Here is an 18,757-nt window from a genome sequence, read left to right on the forward strand (position 1 = left end):
ACGCTAATGCAGGTACGTTTTAGCGCGCGGTCAAAGCTCCAAAGAGTCCCCAGCTTCGTCCTGACCACGACCCGCGCAACGTTAACCAGCCACCCGCCCAACCAACCGCTTTTGGGAACTGAAGGTAAGAAACCCCCCAATTTGCCAATCCAGTCTCAATTTTTGGACACTCCTCACCCTCAACTCTCCTACTCAGATTCCATATACTCGCGTCTCCTGCGCTTGGAGCCAGACCATTTCCCGTCCAGATCTCTTCTACCCACTCGCTATAGCGTCACCTACGTCGCTTTGAAAAGCATCAGATTGCCCCCGCGCGCCTCGTTGCCATGGCGGATATCGAACAACCGACACCAGTGGAGGAGACTCCGGCCGAGGATGTTGAGATGGAGGGAGCCGACCCAGCTGCTGGTGCTGGTACCGGCGAAGAAGCAGGACTCACAGAGCTGGAACCCGAGCCACCCAAACTCGTCCTCTTCGCAGAGTATGTACATGCGCCCTGAAACCCCGCGAGAGCATTGCTGCGATACATTCTCCTATGGCCAAGTGTCAGTCTTGCCGCGCTGTGCTGTTCCTGCCACTGAACTTGGCAACGAGTGTGACCAGAGAGATGCTCGTATCAACGGGTGCATATGAACCTGGCGCTGATAGCATACTAGTCTAGTCAAAAGTCCCATTGTCGAAGTGGTAGTAGGGACGGGGGATGAACGTCAAACCTACTCCGCACACGAAGCGGTCCTTCTCAAAGCCCCCGCGCTGGCCCGGCAGATAGCCGAATTCACACCCGGAGGCGTGAGCACCTGCTGCTTCATTGGGCTTTTCGAATCTAGACTGATTGGTCTCTAGCCCCGTCGCATCGTCTATCCGGATGCCGATGTTGATGCCATGGGCTCCGTGATCGAGTACCTCTACACGGGAGAATATTTTCCCAAGAAGACGTCTGCCGCCCGTGACGCACCGTTGGAGAAAGATCCTCGATTGCCCGTTCCCGACGACGAAGGCCTGGGCCTGCTTGTCCATGCTCGTGTTTACACTCTTGCCGACACGCTGCAGCTTCCCGATCTGAAGTCCCTCGCGCACGGCAAGATCCACCGCACGGCATCGACCGCCAAGGGCGAGCTGGCGTATGCCCGCTACGTGTACAAGGAGAGCAACCCGGAAGATGCAACGATCCGAAAGCCGGTTGCCGCGTTCTGGGCAACGAGGAGCCACACCCTGCGGCACGACGCCGAACCCGAATTCAAGGCCATGTGTCTCGAGTTTCCCCAGTTCTCGTACGATGTTCTACAATTGGTGCTCGATAACATGGAGAAGGCCAAACGAGGAGGTGGCGGCGAGGCCGAGGCAACGCATCGTGGTCCGGCAGTCATCCCAGGCAGCAGCCGCAAGCGCGCGAGACACAGCCAAGTGTAGGGGTGGTTCGATTGTAACGGATGTTCTTCCTTTTCTTTTCCTCCCCCTTTCTCCAGCTCTTGCGAGAGCGTACCCTGCCATTCTTCCGGAAGAGTGAGGCTCTTCCCTATTTCAACCAGACCAGAATCTGGCACGGCGTCATCCAGTCAAATGTACACTGGCGGCACAACGGTAACCCGAGTCAACTGCCAACCCCACTCTTTCTCGATTTCATCATGATCTACCTGAGGCAAGGGACCAGTTACTGTCAGGTCAAGCTGCCGTTCGATTACACTGCTATTCTGTTCTCGTATCGTCTGTACATTAACGTATGTATTGGGCTTCTGTGGCAACAACCTATCAGTACCTTCCTCGTCACCATTCACCGATGTTGTATCTGCGAAGTTAGCGGCGGCCACTATCCACTGGGTGGGCATGCGGTCCACACTAGACTTTGTTGTGTGAACCGTATGTGTGCTGGGGTTCGACATGCACATGTTCAGTTGGGTTACCTTGGGTTTTCTATAGTGTCTCAAGGCGTTACTCACGTTTGTTGGTTTCTACACAGTAACCTGAGCCGGTGCATGCTATGGCTGACTTTGGGGAAAACAAATAAAGAACGGGGATAAGCTGGTATCTGCTTACTATAATGATTGAATCTCGTGTTAGCATAAGGCTTCGAGGCCAGGTTCTTGTTGGAGGTGCCTTTGTTCTCGCAAGTCAACAATCTATGTATCATGTGCTCCGATAAAGTTGAACTTACTGGTATCTTCTTAGCTACAGGCAAGCGCGATTTGTCCGTGCCAGCACATCTTTAACGCCACAGTGAGATGTAGAATATACTATCTATCCTACAAGCATACATCTACTCTACTGTTATTCGCCCCGTTTACCGCGGCGCAGTCGGAGCATAAGGAGGCGCGAAAACCAGCGTAAGGCAAACGCGAAGGAATGTAGAAAGAAATGCACGGAGAAAAAAACCTCGGATTAACGCATATCCTTGATGAACCGCTCCAGCTGGCTGGCCTCCTTGGGCGCCCGTGTCAGATTCTCGTAACCATCTTCAGTGATGAGGATATTGTCTGCGAAAGGCACCAAGTCAGCGAGGCTTTCATGATTGTCGACGGCCACGACGAGATGAAGGCAAGAAAGTGATCTAGCAGAGTACGTACCCTCGATCCTGACGCCACCGACACTCCAGTATCTCTCCAACACCTGTTCGTTGATATAGCAACTCTGCGCCGGATCCTTCAGATAAGGCTCGATGATGAATCTGCAGAAGTAGATGCCGGGCTCGACAGTGACGACGCTGCCAGCCGGAAGGTTACCACGCACACGCAGATACCTGAACATGGGATCGGGGTCGCTGTAGTTGGGATTGCCGCCAGTGTCGTGCGTGTCCATGCCCAGGTAGTGACCCAAGCCGTGCGGGAAGAAGGCTACGCTCGTTCTGGACTTGAGGAGCTCCAAAGGGTCGCCTTTCAATATGCCAAGGGAGCGGAGGCCCTCGATTGCGACCTTGTGCGCTAGCTCATGCACGGATTCCCACTGTACACCAGTTTTCAGTGCAGCAAGACATCTTGTCTGCATAGAGAGCACGATTTCGTAGATGCTGAAGCTTTCCTTTGTGAATTCGCCCGAAATGGGGAACGTGCGGGTAATATCGGACGCGTAACAGTCGACCTCGCAGCCAGCATCCAGGAGCAAAAGATCTTTCCCGGAGATTGGCGCGTCATTCTTGACGTAGTGCAGGGTAGCGGCATTTTCGCCAGCGGCCACGATGCTGTGATAAGCTTGGTGTTTTGCGTTCCGCTCAATGCATGATTTCAGGAACAGGCCGTACAATTCCGCTTCATTCCTGGAGTTGCGGACGGACCTCATGACGTTGATGTGGGCGTCCGTGGAGATGTCGTTCGCCTTTTTGATGAGAGCCACTTCGTAGGGAGACTTGGTCACGCGACATATTTCGATTGCTCTCTTCAGGAGGCTGAGCTCCTTGTCCTTATAGGCCAGAAAGGTGATGTGGTCAGAGACTTGTTCGGGAATGGCATAAATCGTGGAAAGCGCGCTGCTACTTGAGGAGCTCAGGTATGCATTCACATCGTTGGTTGTCTGCACATCGTCCACATCATATCTGGGCCATTGTTAGTCTGGGGCTGCGCACTAGAAGCAAAGAGTCCTCACTTCTCCTTAGCTTCCTCCACCGTCATCGGCAACCCACTCCATATCACCTCGTCCGGCTCGATTGGCGGGATGAAAAGCGTCAGTTTCTCGGTCTCGATCTCGTACGTCAAATACGAGTCCGCAAGGTTGCAGCCACTAAGGTAATAAAAGAACCGCCGCTGGCTGCGCACATATTAGCCCATGTTTACACTCTAGCGTCCGTCCAGAGAGGGGTGTCGATGCTGAAGGGGGATACGTTGAATGACGGATATGAGAGGACCAAAGGAAGAACCCACCGGAAGGGTGCATCCTCATCATTATCCTGCATCACCGTCAGCCTCTTCCTTCATCCAAAGCTCGTTGGCCCTGGGACTCTATCGAATCTCCTCCACTAACAGGCCAATGTCATGCTGCTCCCTCGGCTCATATAGCAGCAGATGCATACCTCTAACAACTTCCTCTTCTGCGCCTCCAGGTAGATTGTACCCCTTCTATCCCCACCCTGTTCCAAGATCCACTCGGCCACCTTCTTCGCATGCGCCTTCGCCGGATACTTTCCCCGGAGCACCTTCTCGTAGTTGCGGCTCGCGTCAATGCGTGCAGCGTCGGTCATGGCTGATGATGTAACTGCTGCCGCTGAGGACTCTCTATATCTGTATTTCTCGCTGGGCCTTGGCTGTACTTTCGTGCTTGAGATGGTGTGGAATGCACGCGCTGTGGAAATGTGACGGCTTGAAGGCTGAGGGAGTTGATAAAGCTGAGCACGACGGATTCGGAGGCAGAATGGAGGCTGGAGAAACAAGACGCTCCTCACAGCGATATGAAAGGCGTTATTGTGTGGTTGGATCACGCTGAAAACCTTCATCCAGCATCGTACCTAGCTAGGTGGTCGGAGATGGGTTCGTCTGACGGCTCTTGGTGGGGTAGGTGGTGGTGGGGGCGGGATAGATTGGTGTTCGCGGCGGGTAGCCGCGGTCCAAGAAGAGGATCTATGGCCAGGGGCATGGCTAAGGGAGCTTCTCATATCCATGATGCCGAAGGCCGGGGCGGATGTGTGCTTTGACTGGGGAGACGGAAGTGTATTAATTGATATTCTATGGATGGATGTATGGTTGACATGCCAGATGTGCGGTAAATGACTCTTTGATGCTCCGTTCCACCAGACCAAGAAGCTCGCCCTTTAAACGCCGCCACCGATCGAGTACCACTCACTACCTGAGAACCCCAAACATCCGTGTCCAGGGAAATCAACCGGCGCAAATGAGGGAACCAAGGAAAGGTCATGGTCGAGTATTGGGGATCAATCCTTCCACCTCGCAAGAAACTTGGCCATGTCATCCGTCGGCATAGGAGCGGGAGCAGCCTGTATAAAGATGAGCATGAAGACGTCACGTTGAACATGCGATAACTACAATGGCAAGCTCCCAAGGAATGGTGTGTGAGTTTCTTGAAAGGGACCTGGGTACTCACCGTATTCTCTCTGCTCGAGATGGAAAACGTCTGGGACTGCGTAATGGTCGTCTGAACCGTTGGTCTCGCTAGGAATGTCGTTGCAATTGTGAAGGCGGAGGTGGGGTGCAGAGGTGTGGCTTTCTTCTTTGTAATCTTGGTCGGCGGTATGGGCTGCATAGGCGCGTAGCGCGTAGGGCCCGTCTGCATTGTGTATTCCACCTCAAATTCGTTCCCCCCCGGCGCCGCGGGGCCGCCATCGCTTGTTTTATCGATACGGCCAGGGCCGTCAGTGCCGGAAACGTCCTTCAGAGCGGCAACAATATTTGGCGGGAAAGTGCCTTCCATTCCTGAAAGGGAAAATCGAGGGGAGAAGTTCGTGACGGTTCCGCCTTTGGCAGCAGTGGATGTCATCCTGAAAAAACTTGGAGAAGCTGTGTCAGCAGTAGAGCTTCGGTGTAGGGCGCATTGGTCCTCGCGGGTGGAAGAACATACTATGCATTCTGTGGAGTCGAAGCACCAAGACCTGACCCAATGCTCGCCGGATACTTATTTCCAGTAGGGAAGCTTCCGGGCCCACCGGCTGTGATGTGGAGCACGTCAACCTAAGAGAGGCGTCAGAGTAGGGTTCCTGGAGCAGGGCACCTCGGTAGGGTTTCGGGCCCTCAGACTGCACACCCACATATTCGTCGTTGCTGCCGGCGCACAGGAACAGGTCGTAGGATGTGAGATCGGTGAGGGCAGGGGCGACACCGGATTCCCTCCACTTCACTTCTACGCCGCCTGCTTCCCACTGGTCACCGGCTTTTGGCGCTACAAACTCGACATCGGCGCAAACGAAGGGTGCAAGAAGGCCAACGAGGGCCGCTGGCGCCAACAAGACATTGCGAACCATGGCGGCACTTGGCTGGAGGCGAATAAACGAGCGACGGCGGCCAGCAAAAGCAAAAGCCAGAGGCGAGGGGAAGAGAACACAGAACGGCCCGGCGTGGTCTATTATGTGTTCGATAATGATCGGGAACGGGCGAGGTCAAATTCCACAGGAAACATAAATGACGACCCGCCGGCTTGTTGACCAAGGTTGGTTTCACGGCCAAGGAACCTTGGAACCTTGGAAGATCTTATCGGGGGCCGGGGATGGGGAGATCAGCTAGCCATTTCCAGCCAAGCGTCCTCGATCTCCCCAACATCCCCAAGCGTCATCTTCAAGTCCCACACGTCCGAGTGTTTCTTACAACCTTCGTCATTGATCAGTAGTCACCTATTTGATTCCGAAAACACGAAACCACCAGGGTTTGCATGCATGCCTGCATATGCTATCGGACAGCAGGAGGCCGCGCAATGTCCACTGGTGGTTTTGATCTTCCTCCCCAAGACGCCATCGTCCACGGTCAAAGCGACTATTGTACATCATCTCCATGCAAATCCAGTTGCCACAAATGCATGCATAGAACCCAAACGCCATGCCATGCACCAGTCAAAACTTCAAACAGACGACGAAAAAATCAAACACGACCGTTTCCTCCTCACGGTCAGCGGAGCCTCTCACTGTCGATACTTGGGGTTGGATATCCGCAGGTTGAATGAAGAAGGGAGCTTGGCCGACATGGTCGCCGCTTGCGCAGCCTTTTGCAGGGCAATCGTATTCCCCGTCATCTGTTGCGGGGAGAAGATTTGGAGATCAAACGAGAGCAGAAACTCGACACACAGCTCCAGCCGGCTGAGGGCATGCTGATCCACGCCCCCTACACCTGCAAAGCGTGCCTGGGGCCAACGATGGTCTTCGAGAGCTTTCATCGCCGTCACAAGCGCCGCGAGGACGAGACGATGCATGGTCCTGTGCGTGAGCGGCACAGCCTTGTCCAGGACGCACAATCGCAGGATATACGACCCTGCAGCCAACCAAACCCCAGTGGAAAGAGGGCAGTACTGTTGGATCCGGTTCATGTAGTCCTCTAGGCTGATCCTGGGCACCGTCTTGGAGAAGAACTTCCTGGCCATGTTGGCTCGCTGAATGTGCTCTGGCTGAGCACCATAGCCAATATCTCCCTCGGTGATGGTGGGCTCGTCATGGCTTGCCTCTGCTGGATCCAGCTCCACCCTCTGGTGCGGTTCCCGGTCGGCCGGAATAGGGGTCGCTGGTCGCGAAGCTGTTCGGCGGTGTCCACGCATCAATGCCGGCAAGTTCTCCCTGCTACTGCTCGGCGTCGCGGGCCGCGATAAAGGTGGTGTGGCAGGCACATCGCCGGTGGCATTCGCCAGAGCCAGCACTGCACGCTGCACGAGCTTCATGGCCGTCTCTCGTTCCATGGTCATGACGTCGAGCTCGTTCTCGTCTGCTGGGGGAGAAGGAGCATCTTGGAGGCTAAGGCTGCGAAACTCGGGAAGGACGCCTGCATCGCCGGCGGGGTTGGGGGCAGAGGGAGGGTCTATGGCGGCCATGTCCGAGGTGGTGGTTTTCTTGGGAGGTGGTCGGTTTGAGGGTGAGTACTGAGCTGCCGCAGCATTCACGGGGGTTTTGTTTACGATTCTGTACTGCTGCAGCGCAATTCCAATCGGCTGTGCGTATATAGAGGGTACTGTAGCACGAGACGAAGGGGCTGGACGACGGAGGGTGGCTAGACAGGCGGGAACCGCGCCACGGCTTCGTTGTCGGTTGTGTCTTGCTGAGCTCGACGGTCGTCAGGCAGAACTCTCGGACCGGGTGTCTGAGAGACTGGCTCAAGAGCGAGGGAGGTCGGGAACTGCTGCGAAAACAAGACGACGTGGACGGCCTTGTCCTTGGCGTTGGCGCCGCAGAGGGAGGCGGAAGTATGGCGGAGGCTGTAAACGAGGTAGGCTCGGATAGGGAGCGGCGGATTCGCAGCAGAAAGGGCCGTGACAGAAGCCAAGGGCCAAGGGGAGGTGAAGGTGTTTGGAAGGGAGAAGGGAGGTCTATGACGCTAATGCTTCATTATTTGGCACAGAGTCAAGAAGAGCCGTTGGGAAATGAGGGTTGGGGCCTAGGTAGGTGTGTGGGTGTGGGTGTGGGTGTGTCAACGACTGAGTTGCGAGGCTTGAGGTTGCGAAGCGTGAGGGAGGTGCCGCAGCGGGTGGGCTGGACGTTGGGCCATGGGCTCCAGCAGTAGCTGTGGTTGCAAAAGACGCGGACGGCAGAGGCTACAGCGAGCTCAGCGCGGTGGATGCAGGGCGCTGTGAGAAGGCATGAGAAGAGAGGTACAGGCGGTGGGGTGGGTCGGTGGTGGTGGTGGATGTGGAGGGGGTGTGAACTTCGGCGGGGTCTCGTGCCTTGCAAAAGCAGGGCCGGAAAAAGAAAAGGTGGGCGGCCGCGCCGGGCCGGAGGGAGACGAGGCCAAAAACCTAAAAAGTAACACCAAAGGTCCTGGTAAACCCACAAGGGGCGGCGCCGACCCGGGAACCTTGGAATTCCAGGGATCTACCTACTAGGTATACATACATACTGTGTAGTACTTGTTAGATGGACGAGAGCAAGGCTGTGGCAAAAACCGTCCAGGAAAAAGAGAAATCTATGCAAAAACCCCCTTTCTGCCTCTCGTCCTACTACTGCGTTACAAGTACACAGGCCGGGCCTAGACAACTCTTATCTGCATCCCCCCTACCTAGGTAGGTAGGACTGGCAGACAGCCCAGTGCTGATGGGGACCAGATGCCTTCTGTGGTGCCACGCTGATTCTGCACTCCTTCTGCTGATCGGACCGTGCAACGCATGCCCAACAAGCTACAAAGTCCGCCATGGAAACTCCCTACGGTGGTACCTCCATTTGACTGACATGCAGCGGGAGGGTGCACCGGAACGCCTTGGTCCTGCCCCCAATCTAACCTTACCGTGGCCGTCTACTGGTATCTGGACGGCCACCTACTAGACCCAGGTAGCCGCCCAACCCCCTGGTTGTTTTCTGCTCTGGACACGCCAAACCACCACCATCGGTGCCGTTGCCAAGCGAAACAAACAGAATAACCAACATGTGAGCATGCCCAGCCAACTCCAAAGTATGCGCCTTATCAGCCGCTCCTTCATCGGCTATCCATACGCGTACGCCCCCTTCTATCCTGCCAATGCCGGAAACAACAGTCGTGAATGTGCTCGTTTTCGTCGCGCTTAGAAGAGGAAATACAATATGCTTCCACTGGCGGTAAGCAAAACACCGAACCACCACCAACGATCTGCTCTTTGCATCTCCGGCGAGCGCTTGCCGACCACGTTGTGGTTGAGCGGCATTTCGGAACGCCGGGCTTTCGCCGTCGCCTTCGCCCCTCCAGGGGTCGATGTGGTCAAGGGGTTCAGCGTCGTAGTCGGAAGCATCCGGGGAGGGGAAAACGCAAGGTAGAGGGGCATCAGTGGAGATCCATCGTGTTTATACAGGTTTAAACGCGGAATCTTGTGGTAGGGGTCCGTGAGGACTTCGTACCGCTACAAAACAGCATAAGCGTTCCATCCACCCTTTGCCGCAAGCACCACTCACCGTGAACAACTCCGTCATGTTGTATCGGGTATAAATGGAGCTGCTGTAGAGACACGGATCCGAAAGCAGTTGCCGGCCATCTACAGCGATGGGTGTGAGGGTCAGGGAGCCGTTGGCGTGTTTGGTAAAGCTGCCGTGCTGCCACTGCATGATGCCTTTGGGGCACTTTGGATTCGTCGCTGTTTGGAATCATCAGTCCTGTCCATGAACCGTCTCCAGTGACTCGGATCGCTTTGGACTAGGTAAACGTACGATTCGAGATGGCGCGATAGTAGGCTTCCTCAAAGTGACCGTCGGCGGTGAAGGAATAAGATATGCCCGTATGCGTCGGCTCAATAAGTCTCTCGTTGACCGGATCGTAGAACCCCTGCGCCTCTTATTAGCATTGTATGCTCCCATGGTTTGCGCGTGAAGCATACCGGGCCCGTCAAGGTGGAATTCGACTTGGACGACCATGTGCCTACGAGGTCTGTGAAGTCGAGGCCCTGTCCGGCGGCTTGCGCGGCAGCAAACCCGCTTGTTAGCAAGAGGGTACACAGGATGGAGAGCGCCATAGTACACAGTAAAGTACACGGTATGGTGCGGGAGACACAGAAGGGAAGACGGAAGTTGATGTTTGATTCCTGGAATGTGGAGACGTGCGTCACGGAGTCGGCGCCTGGGCGCGATCTATCCATCCATGGAAATGACAGGGGGTTGAGCGGCTAGTGTGCAGATCCATGGATGTTCCTCGGGCTCCAGCCACAGCAGGGGTCGAGGTGGGACAGAGTCGACGGCGACAGCACTTAAACGACGTTTATTACTCCGTACGATACTGAAAGTCTTCTCGCGATTGAGCAGCGCACTAAATAGCCCATTCTAGCCTCGAATCGGCATTGTCATCTCCTGTCATGGCCGCCTCGACAGCCGCACTGAAAAAGGAATTGCGGACCAGGATGAGAAGGATACTGGCTGACGTCCCGGAATCTGCCATCGAAACCCAAAGTACGTCAAATCGTCAACCACACAAGCACCTCGGGCCAACCTCTCAAGTAGCCACGAATGCAGTGAAGACGTTGCTCGGGACTCCCGAGTATCAAGCAGCCAAGCGCATCAGCGTCTACCTTTCCATGCCTACAGGGGAGATATCTACCTCTGGCATTGTGCAGGACGCATTGAGGCAGAAGAAGCGTGTCTTCATCCCTTACACATACAAGCCTAGGTCGCCTGCACATGGCCAGCCCAAGTCTATTATGGACATGGTGGAACTCAAATCCATAGCTGACTATGAAGGGATGCAAAGGGACAACTGGGGCATTCCTACGCCAAGTGAGGACTCGCTGCCTGCGCGTGCTAATGCATTTGGCGGCACTGGTCTTACTGAAGGCGAGACAAATGCACGGTTGGGAGAAGATAGTGGGTTGGACCTCATTGTAATGCCTGGCATGGCATTCGATGCAGATTTTGGGCGGCTCGGCCATGGCAAGGGATTCTATGATTATTTTCTGCAGCGATGTCGCCAATCGTCGCGGATGCCTTTTCGAGGTGAGACTCTTTAGTGTTGAACAAGTGGGAGAGTCGCTAACCGTGTGAGAAGTCGGTCTATCATTGATGGAGCAGTTGCTCCCTCCCGGCCAGTCTGTGCCTATGGATTCGACCGACTACCGTCTCGACGCGCTGGTCCTCGGAAGCGGCGAAATGCGCCGGGCCTGAGCCCTCGCCCAAGAGCCATACATATCCTTCTGAATACCGTCCGCAGCGCCCTAAACCAAAGTATAGCATTCGTCAAACCGCGCCTTTTTGGCTCCTCGACCTCTCTCATTGTCCGCCACAGTGGACAGAACGCCTGGCTTTCGGGGTGCAGTTTTAGGCACGATCACTGGACTTGCTGGATCAATGAGATGTTATCGCCTTTCAACATGATTTGCCCTACGAGCAGAGTTAGCATGTCTTAATAGTACCGCTACGCGCACCTACCGAGCTTGCGCCGGCTCTCTTCTTTGCCGCTCTTCTTCTCGTAGGCAACCTCCTCCGCGTCGTCGATAACCAGGTTCATGAATTCGTCAAATCCCTAAACCATCGTCAGCGAAGAGGAAGGAAATAACTTGGTTGCGATACACACTCTGAGCTTTCCTTCGATTCGCAGCCCAAGGTTTTCATACAGCCATATCGACACTGTCGCCCGTTGTTGGAGAAGCTTGAAGATGAAATTGATGGGAGGGAGAAGGACTAAGCACTGGTAAGCATTGCAAGAGCGGATTGCAGTGTGAAACTGTACCTTTGCCTCCCCCACGACCTAGACGGCGCATGTTAGCTTCCGTGTTGTTGATGGCTTTTTGGGGACACTCACCACCGCGTCCAGCCATTCTGGCAATCCAGTGATAGTTGTATTGTTGAATAGGTAAACGAGTAGCGGATCCACTGGCGCAGTCGAACGCTGCGTGTCACGGTGCGTAGGAGGTCTAATAGTGCCCAGGTGAGCTGTAGGATGCTTCGGGAGGTTCTCATTTCTGGCGATTTCAGGAAGGCGGTGACAAGCGAAATGCCAAGCCGCTGGGGTTCCGTCCAGTTTCGACGGGTGAGTTTGTCAAGCAACCGCTCCTGGCAGCACCTGCACTGCGAGACCCCAAACAAAACCTCTCCAACTTTCCTTCCCTGCTCCGATTTGGACGCGGAATCCCCTGCCTTATCTCCACTGAAGCTCCCCTTCTCCGACCGTATACCGATTCACGCTGCATGCGCGCGGTTTAACTCTTCGCCTGCCCTCACCCCTCCGACCGCCATCCGCTTCTCTTCAGAGCCCTGCCCCGCAACCATGGCCGCGAACGGTGTGCAACAAGCTTTTGCGTCGGTGTTGGCAGCACACAATACTATGTCGTCGGGGGCGGATAGGGCGCAAAAGGAGCAGGCACATAGGTTTTTGGAAACTTTCCAGAAGTCGGTAGGTGTGCCCGAAGCTCGGTGTTCTGCAACGTCGTATCTGATATGAGGACTAGAACGAGGCATGGGCAGCTACAATAGCTATTCTAGAGGCCAACGAAGTTGAGCCTTCCGCGAAGCTTTTTGCTGTAACAACCTTGAAGGGAAAAGTATGCCACAAGCTCCTACGCTGTCATCAGAACTGACCTGTCCAGATAATATACGACCTGCACCAGATACCGCGCCAGTCGCTTCCCAACCTCCGGGACACACTCATTAAGAATCTGGCAACCTACCATGCGGGGCCAAAGCCGATTAGATTGCAGCTATGTGTTTGCCTGGCCAATCTGGCTATCCAGATGACCGAATGGAAAGATGTGCTGTCTCTCATAGTTTCCACCCTCGGGACCGAACCCGCAACGCTTCCTTGCGTGTTGGACTTCCTTCGTGTGCTCCCTGAAGAGGTCTCGTATGGTCGCAAAATCAACCTCACTGTACGTTCGATCGAATCACCATCAACTTACCGGCACCTCCCTGCGGTATCCCACACTAGTATCAAGGTCACAGTCTAATATTGGTTCTACCAGGAATCCGAACTGAGTATAAGGACAGCCGAATTGATCGAGGAGAACGCGCTTCAGGCCCTTCAGTTGCTGGTGCAATACGCACAATCATCCGGTAAGTGTCCGGAAACACTCCATGAGGCCGACCGAGGGTTAATTCAATACAGCGTCTGCGGCTCGGAATCCCCAATTGCTTTATTGCATTACATCCTGGATGCGCGAGATACCCTTGGACAATATTATCAACTCTCCCTTACTTAAGATCATCCTCGACGACCTGTCCGCCGACGAACCCTTTGAGGCTGCCGTTGAGTGTTTGTGCGCTCTCATTGCCGAGACCAGGGATGTGGATGAAACAATGTCCAGTATACTGGTACTGTATCCACACGTCATCGCTTTGAGGCCTATGATTGCGGAAGCAGCCAGGGATGAGGACGCCGAGAAGTACAAAGGCATCGCGAGGATTTTTGCTGAGGCTGGGGAGTCCTGGGTCCTTCTGATTGCAAGGCTGCCTTCCGAGTTCCAGGACCTCGTTTCTGCCGTCTTAGAAACCGCAGCCCTTGACAAGGAGAGAGACGCGATATCTCACACGTTCAAATTCTGGTACGACCTCAAGCAGTACCTAACCTTGGAGAAGTACGTGCAGGCTAGGGTCCAGTATGGCCCCATTTACTCACGCCTTGTCGATATCATGATAGCCCATCTAGAGTACCCAAAGCCAGAAAACGGCGATGAGAAGGATCTGTTTGAGGGGGACCGAGAGCAGGAGGAGAAGTTTCGAGAGTTCCGTCATCAAATGGGCGACGTGCTCAAAGACTGCTGCGAAGTCATAGGCGTCAGCGAATGCTTGAAGAAGCCGTACGATCTCATTCAGGCCTGGGTCCAGACTTTTGGAGCACAAGCAGCGCCATATCACGTACCCGAATGGCAAAAGCTGGAGGCCGCATTGTTTGCGGTACGAGCGATGGGGCGCATGGTAGCTCCAGAGGAAGACGTCATGCTTCCCCAGCTAATCCCCCTCATCGTCCAAATCCCGGATCACCAGAAGGTCCGGTTTCAAGCCGTAATGGCACTGGGCCGCTACACCGAATGGACCGCACACCACCCAACTCTCCTGCAAATGCAACTGGATTACATCATGGCCGCATTCGATCACTCTACGAAGGAAGTCGTGCGTGCAGCTGCGCTCTCGTTCAAATTCTTCTGCAATGACTGCGCCAGCCTGCTCGTAGACTACGTTGAGCCACTGCAGCAGTTCTACTCCAAGCACCTAGACCGTCTGCCCATGAGCAGTCAGGAAGAGATAACTGACGGCGTTGCCTCGGTAGTCGCACAATTGCCCGCAGAACGGATCTACGACACTCTTAAGCTGTATTGCAACCCCGTGGTGCAGGGACTGGTTGATCTTGCCAATCGCGCAAAGGAAGACGAAGAGCAGAAGCTGCTAGCAGGTATGGTTCGATGTGGTGTACGCTATCGTCAACTTGCTAACGCACATCACAGACCGCGTTAACCTCATCACCGTTTTCTTTGAGGTTGTGAAACCAGTAGTCCCGCTTGGTACAGAGCACCCTGGGGTAAAATACTGCCAGGATATCTTCCCAATCTTAGGTCACATCGCAACTCACTTTTCCAACAGCGTTCCTGTCTTGGAGCGAGTGTGTCGATGCTGGCGGTACATGGTGCTGTCCTATGGGAAGGCCATGCAACCGCTGCTACCTGAACTCGCGAACCAGCTCTCACAAGGCTTTGAAAAGTCCCGACAGGGATGCTTCCTATGGGCTACGGCTTCGATTGTCAGAGAATTTTCGCAGGGAGAGGAAAGGGTGGATACCACCATGGCTAGTGCTGTGTTTCAGTTTTATCAACAGCAGGCGACGACGTTTCTGCGCATACTAAACGACCTGCCTCCTGAGCATTTACCTGACTGTGAGTAGGACTAATCCTTCCAAGGGCAGAGACTGACCATCCCTAGTGATTGAGGATTTCTTCCGGTTAGCAGCTGATATGGCGCTTTATTTCCCCAACGAATCGATAACCTCGCCGCTGATGGAATCCATCTTGCAAGCAGCATGTAGTTCGTTGACCCTCCTCAAGGAGGAACCGTTGATCGCCACATTGCACTTTCTCCGGGACCTGGTCGGATACGGACGGAATTCGCCCCCTTCTTCGTCCTTCGACCTGGGCCGGCATGATGTACCCCAAGCGCTACAAGATCGCGTCAAGCAGCTAATCATGGGGAGTGGAGTGGAACTCGTCCAACGCATCATGACGGGCATGATGTACAGCTTCCCGGAGGGTTGCTTCGCAGACTCGTCGGGGGTGCTTCTGGAGCTGTTCGAGCTGATGCCCGAGCAAGTGGCTCTGTGGGTTCAACAAACGGTGGCCATGCTGCCGGCAGGCTCGATAACGCCACAGGAGTCGGAACGATTCCTCAACAACATCCGACAGCGCATCCAGTCGAGGGATATCCGCATGATCCGAAATATCCTCCAGGACTTCACCAACTCATATCGGAGGAGAAATGTGGCGCCGCGCGAGGGACTGGGTCGGCTTGAGGCCTCGCGGTTCAGGTTCTCTGGTTAGCTGCTGGGAGGCTCGATGGGCGGCGTGGGCAATTAGGAAGGTTTCCGGTCTGCAGGTTGTCAAGTCCGGCATGGGACGATACAGATGCGGTGTATAGATAGATGATGAGATATTCGCTTCTGTGATGTGGTTCCCTTTTCATTGATGTCTCATGCCTTCTCCTCGAGTTTGATTGATTTTCGATGTGGCGTTGTGGTGGATGGCAGTGGCAGAGGATGCATGCGCCTCGGACGCTTCCGGGTGGAGCGACAGGATATGCGGTGCATGGAGAGTGTACATAGGCAGGTAGAGGTGCTTCTACATTGTGGGATGTAGCTGGGTGGAAGGATATCCACCGTTGGATTCATATTAGTAGGCGCATCTCCATATCTGGACAGGAGGAGCCGTCTGTTCCATTGTCACTGTCAGTACAGTAGTGGCCGCCGTAGGACGAGATTATTATTAGTTGGTCCACCACACTAGCACCACGACTCTGTTTCCCTCAGCATTAGTATTTCCAGCTACCTAGGTGGTAGGTATGCAGCCGCGGCACGTGCCTACCTCGCAATGCATGCGGATTCGGGCAATGACATGTGGAGTGGGTCGGGGCCGTGTTGCGGTTAAGGTTTGCCAGGTTTTGCTTTTGTCATCGAGGTCTTTTTTCTGTGTTTCTTCTTCTTCTTTTCCTTTCTTCTCTTGCTTCCTCCCCTCCGTCGTCTTTCTGTTGAGATCGGAGGTTACCCTAGGGTAGTAGACTACAAGTAGGTACCAGAGTAGGTTCCGAGCACGCATGACCGAGGATGGAGCCTGTTCCAGAACGCACATGGGCGAGTACGGGAATCTTGGGGGGCTTTCAGGTTTACCAAAACATTCACAGTAGTCTACCTTCTTGGTGGCATGGGGATGACGGGGCTAAACCGGTTTAGGCGTGCTTGGGCCATCCGTCGAGTGCGTGCCAGGGCCAAGGGCCCAGGTGCCGGGCGCTCGGGTGTACACAGTCTCTCCCAGTAGTACGGAGGTGTTGCCAATAGGTTTATTCCGCAGGAGCCACGCTAGAGCTGAGAGGCTTGCAGGGGTAGTTTCTTGGCGGCACAAGCTCAGAGTGAATGCTCACAAAATTGCATAAAATATATAGTAAATGAGCTAAGTTCAGAACTCCTCATCTATCTCCCCTTCCGCATCTAGTTCAGAGTCCCATCCACTTGAAATCTCAGCTTCTTCTGCCTTATCTAGCTCACTGTTACGGACCTCTGCCTCATCTAAATCTATCAGATGGTAAGCCAGTTTATGGATATCCCATCTAGGACTGGAGAGGAGGACTGGGAGAAACTATCTGTACCGGTACTGTCTGAGGACATGTGGCTAGTGATTCTGCAGTGGCTAGTGTCCTGCACAGCCTTGGTGCCCAGAGAAGGAACATCAAAACCGGTGTCAGGCCCCAGCCTCATACAGACAAGCACATACCAGAATACAATCAGTCAACCCATCCTTATTCAATCTTTCTGTCACCGTGACATCTTCAGATATCATCAAATCTGACAATTAAGAGTCTCACTACCTTTACCAACATGTCTACCAACACGATCAACAACCAAACTCAAGCCACCCTAGCTACCAGCAAGGACTAGACCTCCTGGTTCACCTAACTACAATCCAAGGCAGATGCAGCTGACATCTGGGATATGATTGATCCTGATGGATTTAAGAAGTTCATAGAAAGGCCTACTGCTCCACTCAAGCCTCAAGTCTCAGACTATGAGCCTGCACTCCCAGCTATCCCCACTATTGAGAATGCCTCTTCTAATACCATGAGCACCAGAAGCCACACCCAACAATCTGTCCAAGCTACCTCCACGAACGATGAAGCAATCGACCATGTTCCATCCAGACTCCTGTCAGATCTATCAACTTCAGGTCTCAAGGCATACAAAGATGATTTAGAAAACTGGAAGATGGAGATGGAGGCATACAAGGAAGAATGGAGGGAATAGGAGAGAGAACAAGCAAGTCGCAAAGATTTGGTCAAACACATCCAATCCACTGTCTCCAAGCATCTGCAGAAGATATGTTGCTACTTTGATACTCAACTGAGAGAGCAAATCAGACTTCTCAGAACGACTGTTGGAATTGAAGATGATGTGGAAAGAGACAAGGCCAGGGACCATTATTTGGCGGCTCTAAGATCTATGAGATATACCACCTCATGGGAAGGTTGGCTTGTAGAGTATGATGAGGCTGCCACTGAAGCTGAAGCTGAAGAGATCTCTGAAACTCTAAGAATTCATGATGTAATCAAGGACTTCCTGGCTGCAGTGCAGAAAGTTGCACCAATCTGGACATCACAGTTCAGAAGAGAACTCCAGAATCCAAGGATGTCTAGGAGACAAATGATGAAAGAGTTCAAGATGTACATGGAAGCTGAATACCCAGTGAAGAACAAAAGCCACAGGGGGACATTCTTCACTGGTGACACCTCACCTGCCCCTTCTGAGCATAGCATGCCCATCCAGAGCAGCAGACAGGACGCTGTTTATGCTGCTGATACTCCACATCAAGGTGAAGGAGGGGAAGACCCTGAAATCATGGCGAAGAAGGGGAAGACCCTGAAGCCAAAGTCCTTTGGGAGACCGAAGAGGTACCAAGGGCATAGAGTTGGTGAAGAAAGACAAAGTCTTGAAGCCATACCCAAGCAGCTCAAACATGGAAGATATGGAGTACCAGTAGCAGCTGGGGGCAGATGCTCTGCTTGTGATCTATCCCATTCACTCAAGGATTACTTTTATATATTTCCAGAGAAAGCTCTTGAAGGCTTCAATCCCAGACCCTGGACAGCTAAGATGATGCAACTGGCACTTTCATCTGATGCTGATCTACAAGGGATAGTAAGAGGACTAAGGAATGCTAGGTCTTCCAAGATATCCAGGTTCAGAGAGGAACAAACACCCAAACCTGAGGCATGGAAGGAATGACTTGAAGGCTGGAAGATATCAGCAATCAATGCTGCATTTGTGATAGCATCATTCAGAGCAGATTTCTCTGACTACCCATTGAAACACTGTTTCATCTTAGACTCAGGTTCTACTTATCATATCACAAATGATAGAGGACAACTCTACTGTGTCCATGATCCAATGCCAGGTGACTGCATCTAGGCTGGCAACTTAAAGGTATGGATCTAAGGCTATGGTTCACTGATCCTTCACCTCATAGGACCTAATAGGTCTACCAAACTTCACTTCACCAATAT

General features: G+C 53.6%; 8 protein-coding genes across 8 annotated transcripts; 3 read left to right on the forward strand and 5 right to left on the reverse strand.

The window, feature by feature from the left end:
* Positions 1-326: 326 nt before the first annotated feature.
* On the forward strand, positions 327-1,410 carry EI97DRAFT_387863 (uncharacterized protein; the record flags this gene model as incomplete). The annotated part of the gene is made up of 3 exons (XM_033796150.1): positions 327-481; positions 657-789; positions 844-1,410. The coding sequence occupies 3 exons, from the start codon at positions 327-329 to the stop codon at positions 1,408-1,410; spliced, it is 855 nt and encodes a 284-aa protein (XP_033649002.1).
* Positions 1,411-2,376: 966 nt separating this feature from the next.
* Positions 2,377-4,165, reverse strand: EI97DRAFT_462826 (putative Xaa-Pro aminopeptidase pepP; the record flags this gene model as incomplete). The annotated part of the gene is made up of 5 exons (XM_033801308.1): positions 2,377-2,471; positions 2,562-3,523; positions 3,574-3,735; positions 3,849-3,874; positions 3,998-4,165. The coding sequence occupies 5 exons, from the start codon at positions 4,163-4,165 to the stop codon at positions 2,377-2,379; spliced, it is 1,413 nt and encodes a 470-aa protein (XP_033649003.1).
* A 305-nt stretch (positions 4,166-4,470) lies between these two features.
* Positions 4,471-6,091, reverse strand: EI97DRAFT_269151 (uncharacterized protein). The gene is made up of 5 exons (XM_033794266.1): positions 5,684-6,091; positions 5,497-5,606; positions 5,023-5,425; positions 4,674-4,915; positions 4,471-4,615 (listed from the first exon to the last, which is right to left on the reverse strand). Exons 1-4 carry the CDS (start codon positions 5,894-5,896, stop codon positions 4,853-4,855), a joined length of 789 nt encoding a protein of 262 aa, XP_033649004.1. The 5' UTR covers positions 5,897-6,091; the 3' UTR covers positions 4,471-4,615; positions 4,674-4,852.
* A 455-nt stretch (positions 6,092-6,546) lies between these two features.
* EI97DRAFT_387842 (uncharacterized protein) lies at positions 6,547-7,443 on the reverse strand (the record flags this gene model as incomplete). Its single annotated transcript, XM_033796147.1, has 1 exon — positions 6,547-7,443. The coding sequence occupies one exon, from the start codon at positions 7,441-7,443 to the stop codon at positions 6,547-6,549; it is 897 nt and encodes a 298-aa protein (XP_033649005.1).
* Positions 7,444-9,120: 1,677 nt separating this feature from the next.
* On the reverse strand, positions 9,121-10,038 carry EI97DRAFT_387839 (uncharacterized protein; the record flags this gene model as incomplete). The annotated part of the gene is made up of 4 exons (XM_033796146.1): positions 9,121-9,432; positions 9,485-9,663; positions 9,737-9,851; positions 9,904-10,038. 4 exons carry the CDS (start codon positions 10,036-10,038, stop codon positions 9,121-9,123), a joined length of 741 nt encoding a protein of 246 aa, XP_033649006.1.
* Positions 10,039-10,374: 336 nt separating this feature from the next.
* On the forward strand, positions 10,375-11,176 carry EI97DRAFT_387815 (5-formyltetrahydrofolate cyclo-ligase-like protein; the record flags this gene model as incomplete). Its single annotated transcript, XM_033796144.1, has 3 exons — positions 10,375-10,468; positions 10,520-11,008; positions 11,061-11,176. 3 exons carry the CDS (start codon positions 10,375-10,377, stop codon positions 11,174-11,176), a joined length of 699 nt encoding a protein of 232 aa, XP_033649007.1.
* A 163-nt stretch (positions 11,177-11,339) lies between these two features.
* Positions 11,340-11,829, reverse strand: EI97DRAFT_453675 (sm snRNP core protein Sme1; the record flags this gene model as incomplete). Its single annotated transcript, XM_033800472.1, has 5 exons — positions 11,340-11,392; positions 11,441-11,534; positions 11,586-11,692; positions 11,742-11,759; positions 11,814-11,829. 5 exons carry the CDS (start codon positions 11,827-11,829, stop codon positions 11,340-11,342), a joined length of 288 nt encoding a protein of 95 aa, XP_033649008.1.
* A 169-nt stretch (positions 11,830-11,998) lies between these two features.
* On the forward strand, positions 11,999-15,983 carry EI97DRAFT_437841 (ARM repeat-containing protein). Its single transcript, XM_033799421.1, has 7 exons — positions 11,999-12,404; positions 12,460-12,552; positions 12,598-12,876; positions 12,970-13,060; positions 13,113-14,396; positions 14,449-14,874; positions 14,921-15,983. Exons 1-7 carry the CDS (start codon positions 12,006-12,008, stop codon positions 15,529-15,531), a joined length of 3,183 nt encoding a protein of 1,060 aa, XP_033649009.1. The 5' UTR covers positions 11,999-12,005; the 3' UTR covers positions 15,532-15,983.
* The last annotated feature ends 2,774 nt before the right edge of the window (positions 15,984-18,757 follow it).

This window comes from Westerdykella ornata (genome assembly GCF_010094085.1).
Source record: "Westerdykella ornata strain CBS 379.55 unplaced genomic scaffold EI97scaffold_58, whole genome shotgun sequence".
Classification (NCBI taxonomy): domain Eukaryota; kingdom Fungi; phylum Ascomycota; class Dothideomycetes; order Pleosporales; family Sporormiaceae; genus Westerdykella; species Westerdykella ornata.

Excerpts from the sequence above, each read along its gene's own strand:
- EI97DRAFT_269151 (XM_033794266.1), bottom strand. The coding sequence starts at position 5,896 with ATGGTTCGCAATGTCTTGTTGGCGCCAGCGGCCCTCGTTGGCCTTCTT. Across the intron at positions 5,607-5,683 it reads CCGGCAGCAACGACGAATAT|GTTGACGTGCTCCACATCAC; the intron begins GTGGGTGTGCAG and ends CGCCTCTCTTAG. Across the intron at positions 5,426-5,496 it reads TCGACTCCACAGAATGCATA|TTTTTTCAGGATGACATCCA; the intron begins GTATGTTCTTCC and ends AGCTTCTCCAAG.
- EI97DRAFT_437841 (XM_033799421.1), top strand. The coding sequence starts at position 12,006 with ATGCCAAGCCGCTGGGGTTCCGTCCAGTTTCGACGGGTGAGTTTGTCA. Across the intron at positions 12,405-12,459 it reads TGGAAACTTTCCAGAAGTCG|AACGAGGCATGGGCAGCTAC; the intron begins GTAGGTGTGCCC and ends TATGAGGACTAG. Across the intron at positions 12,877-12,969 it reads GTCGCAAAATCAACCTCACT|GAATCCGAACTGAGTATAAG; the intron begins GTACGTTCGATC and ends TGGTTCTACCAG.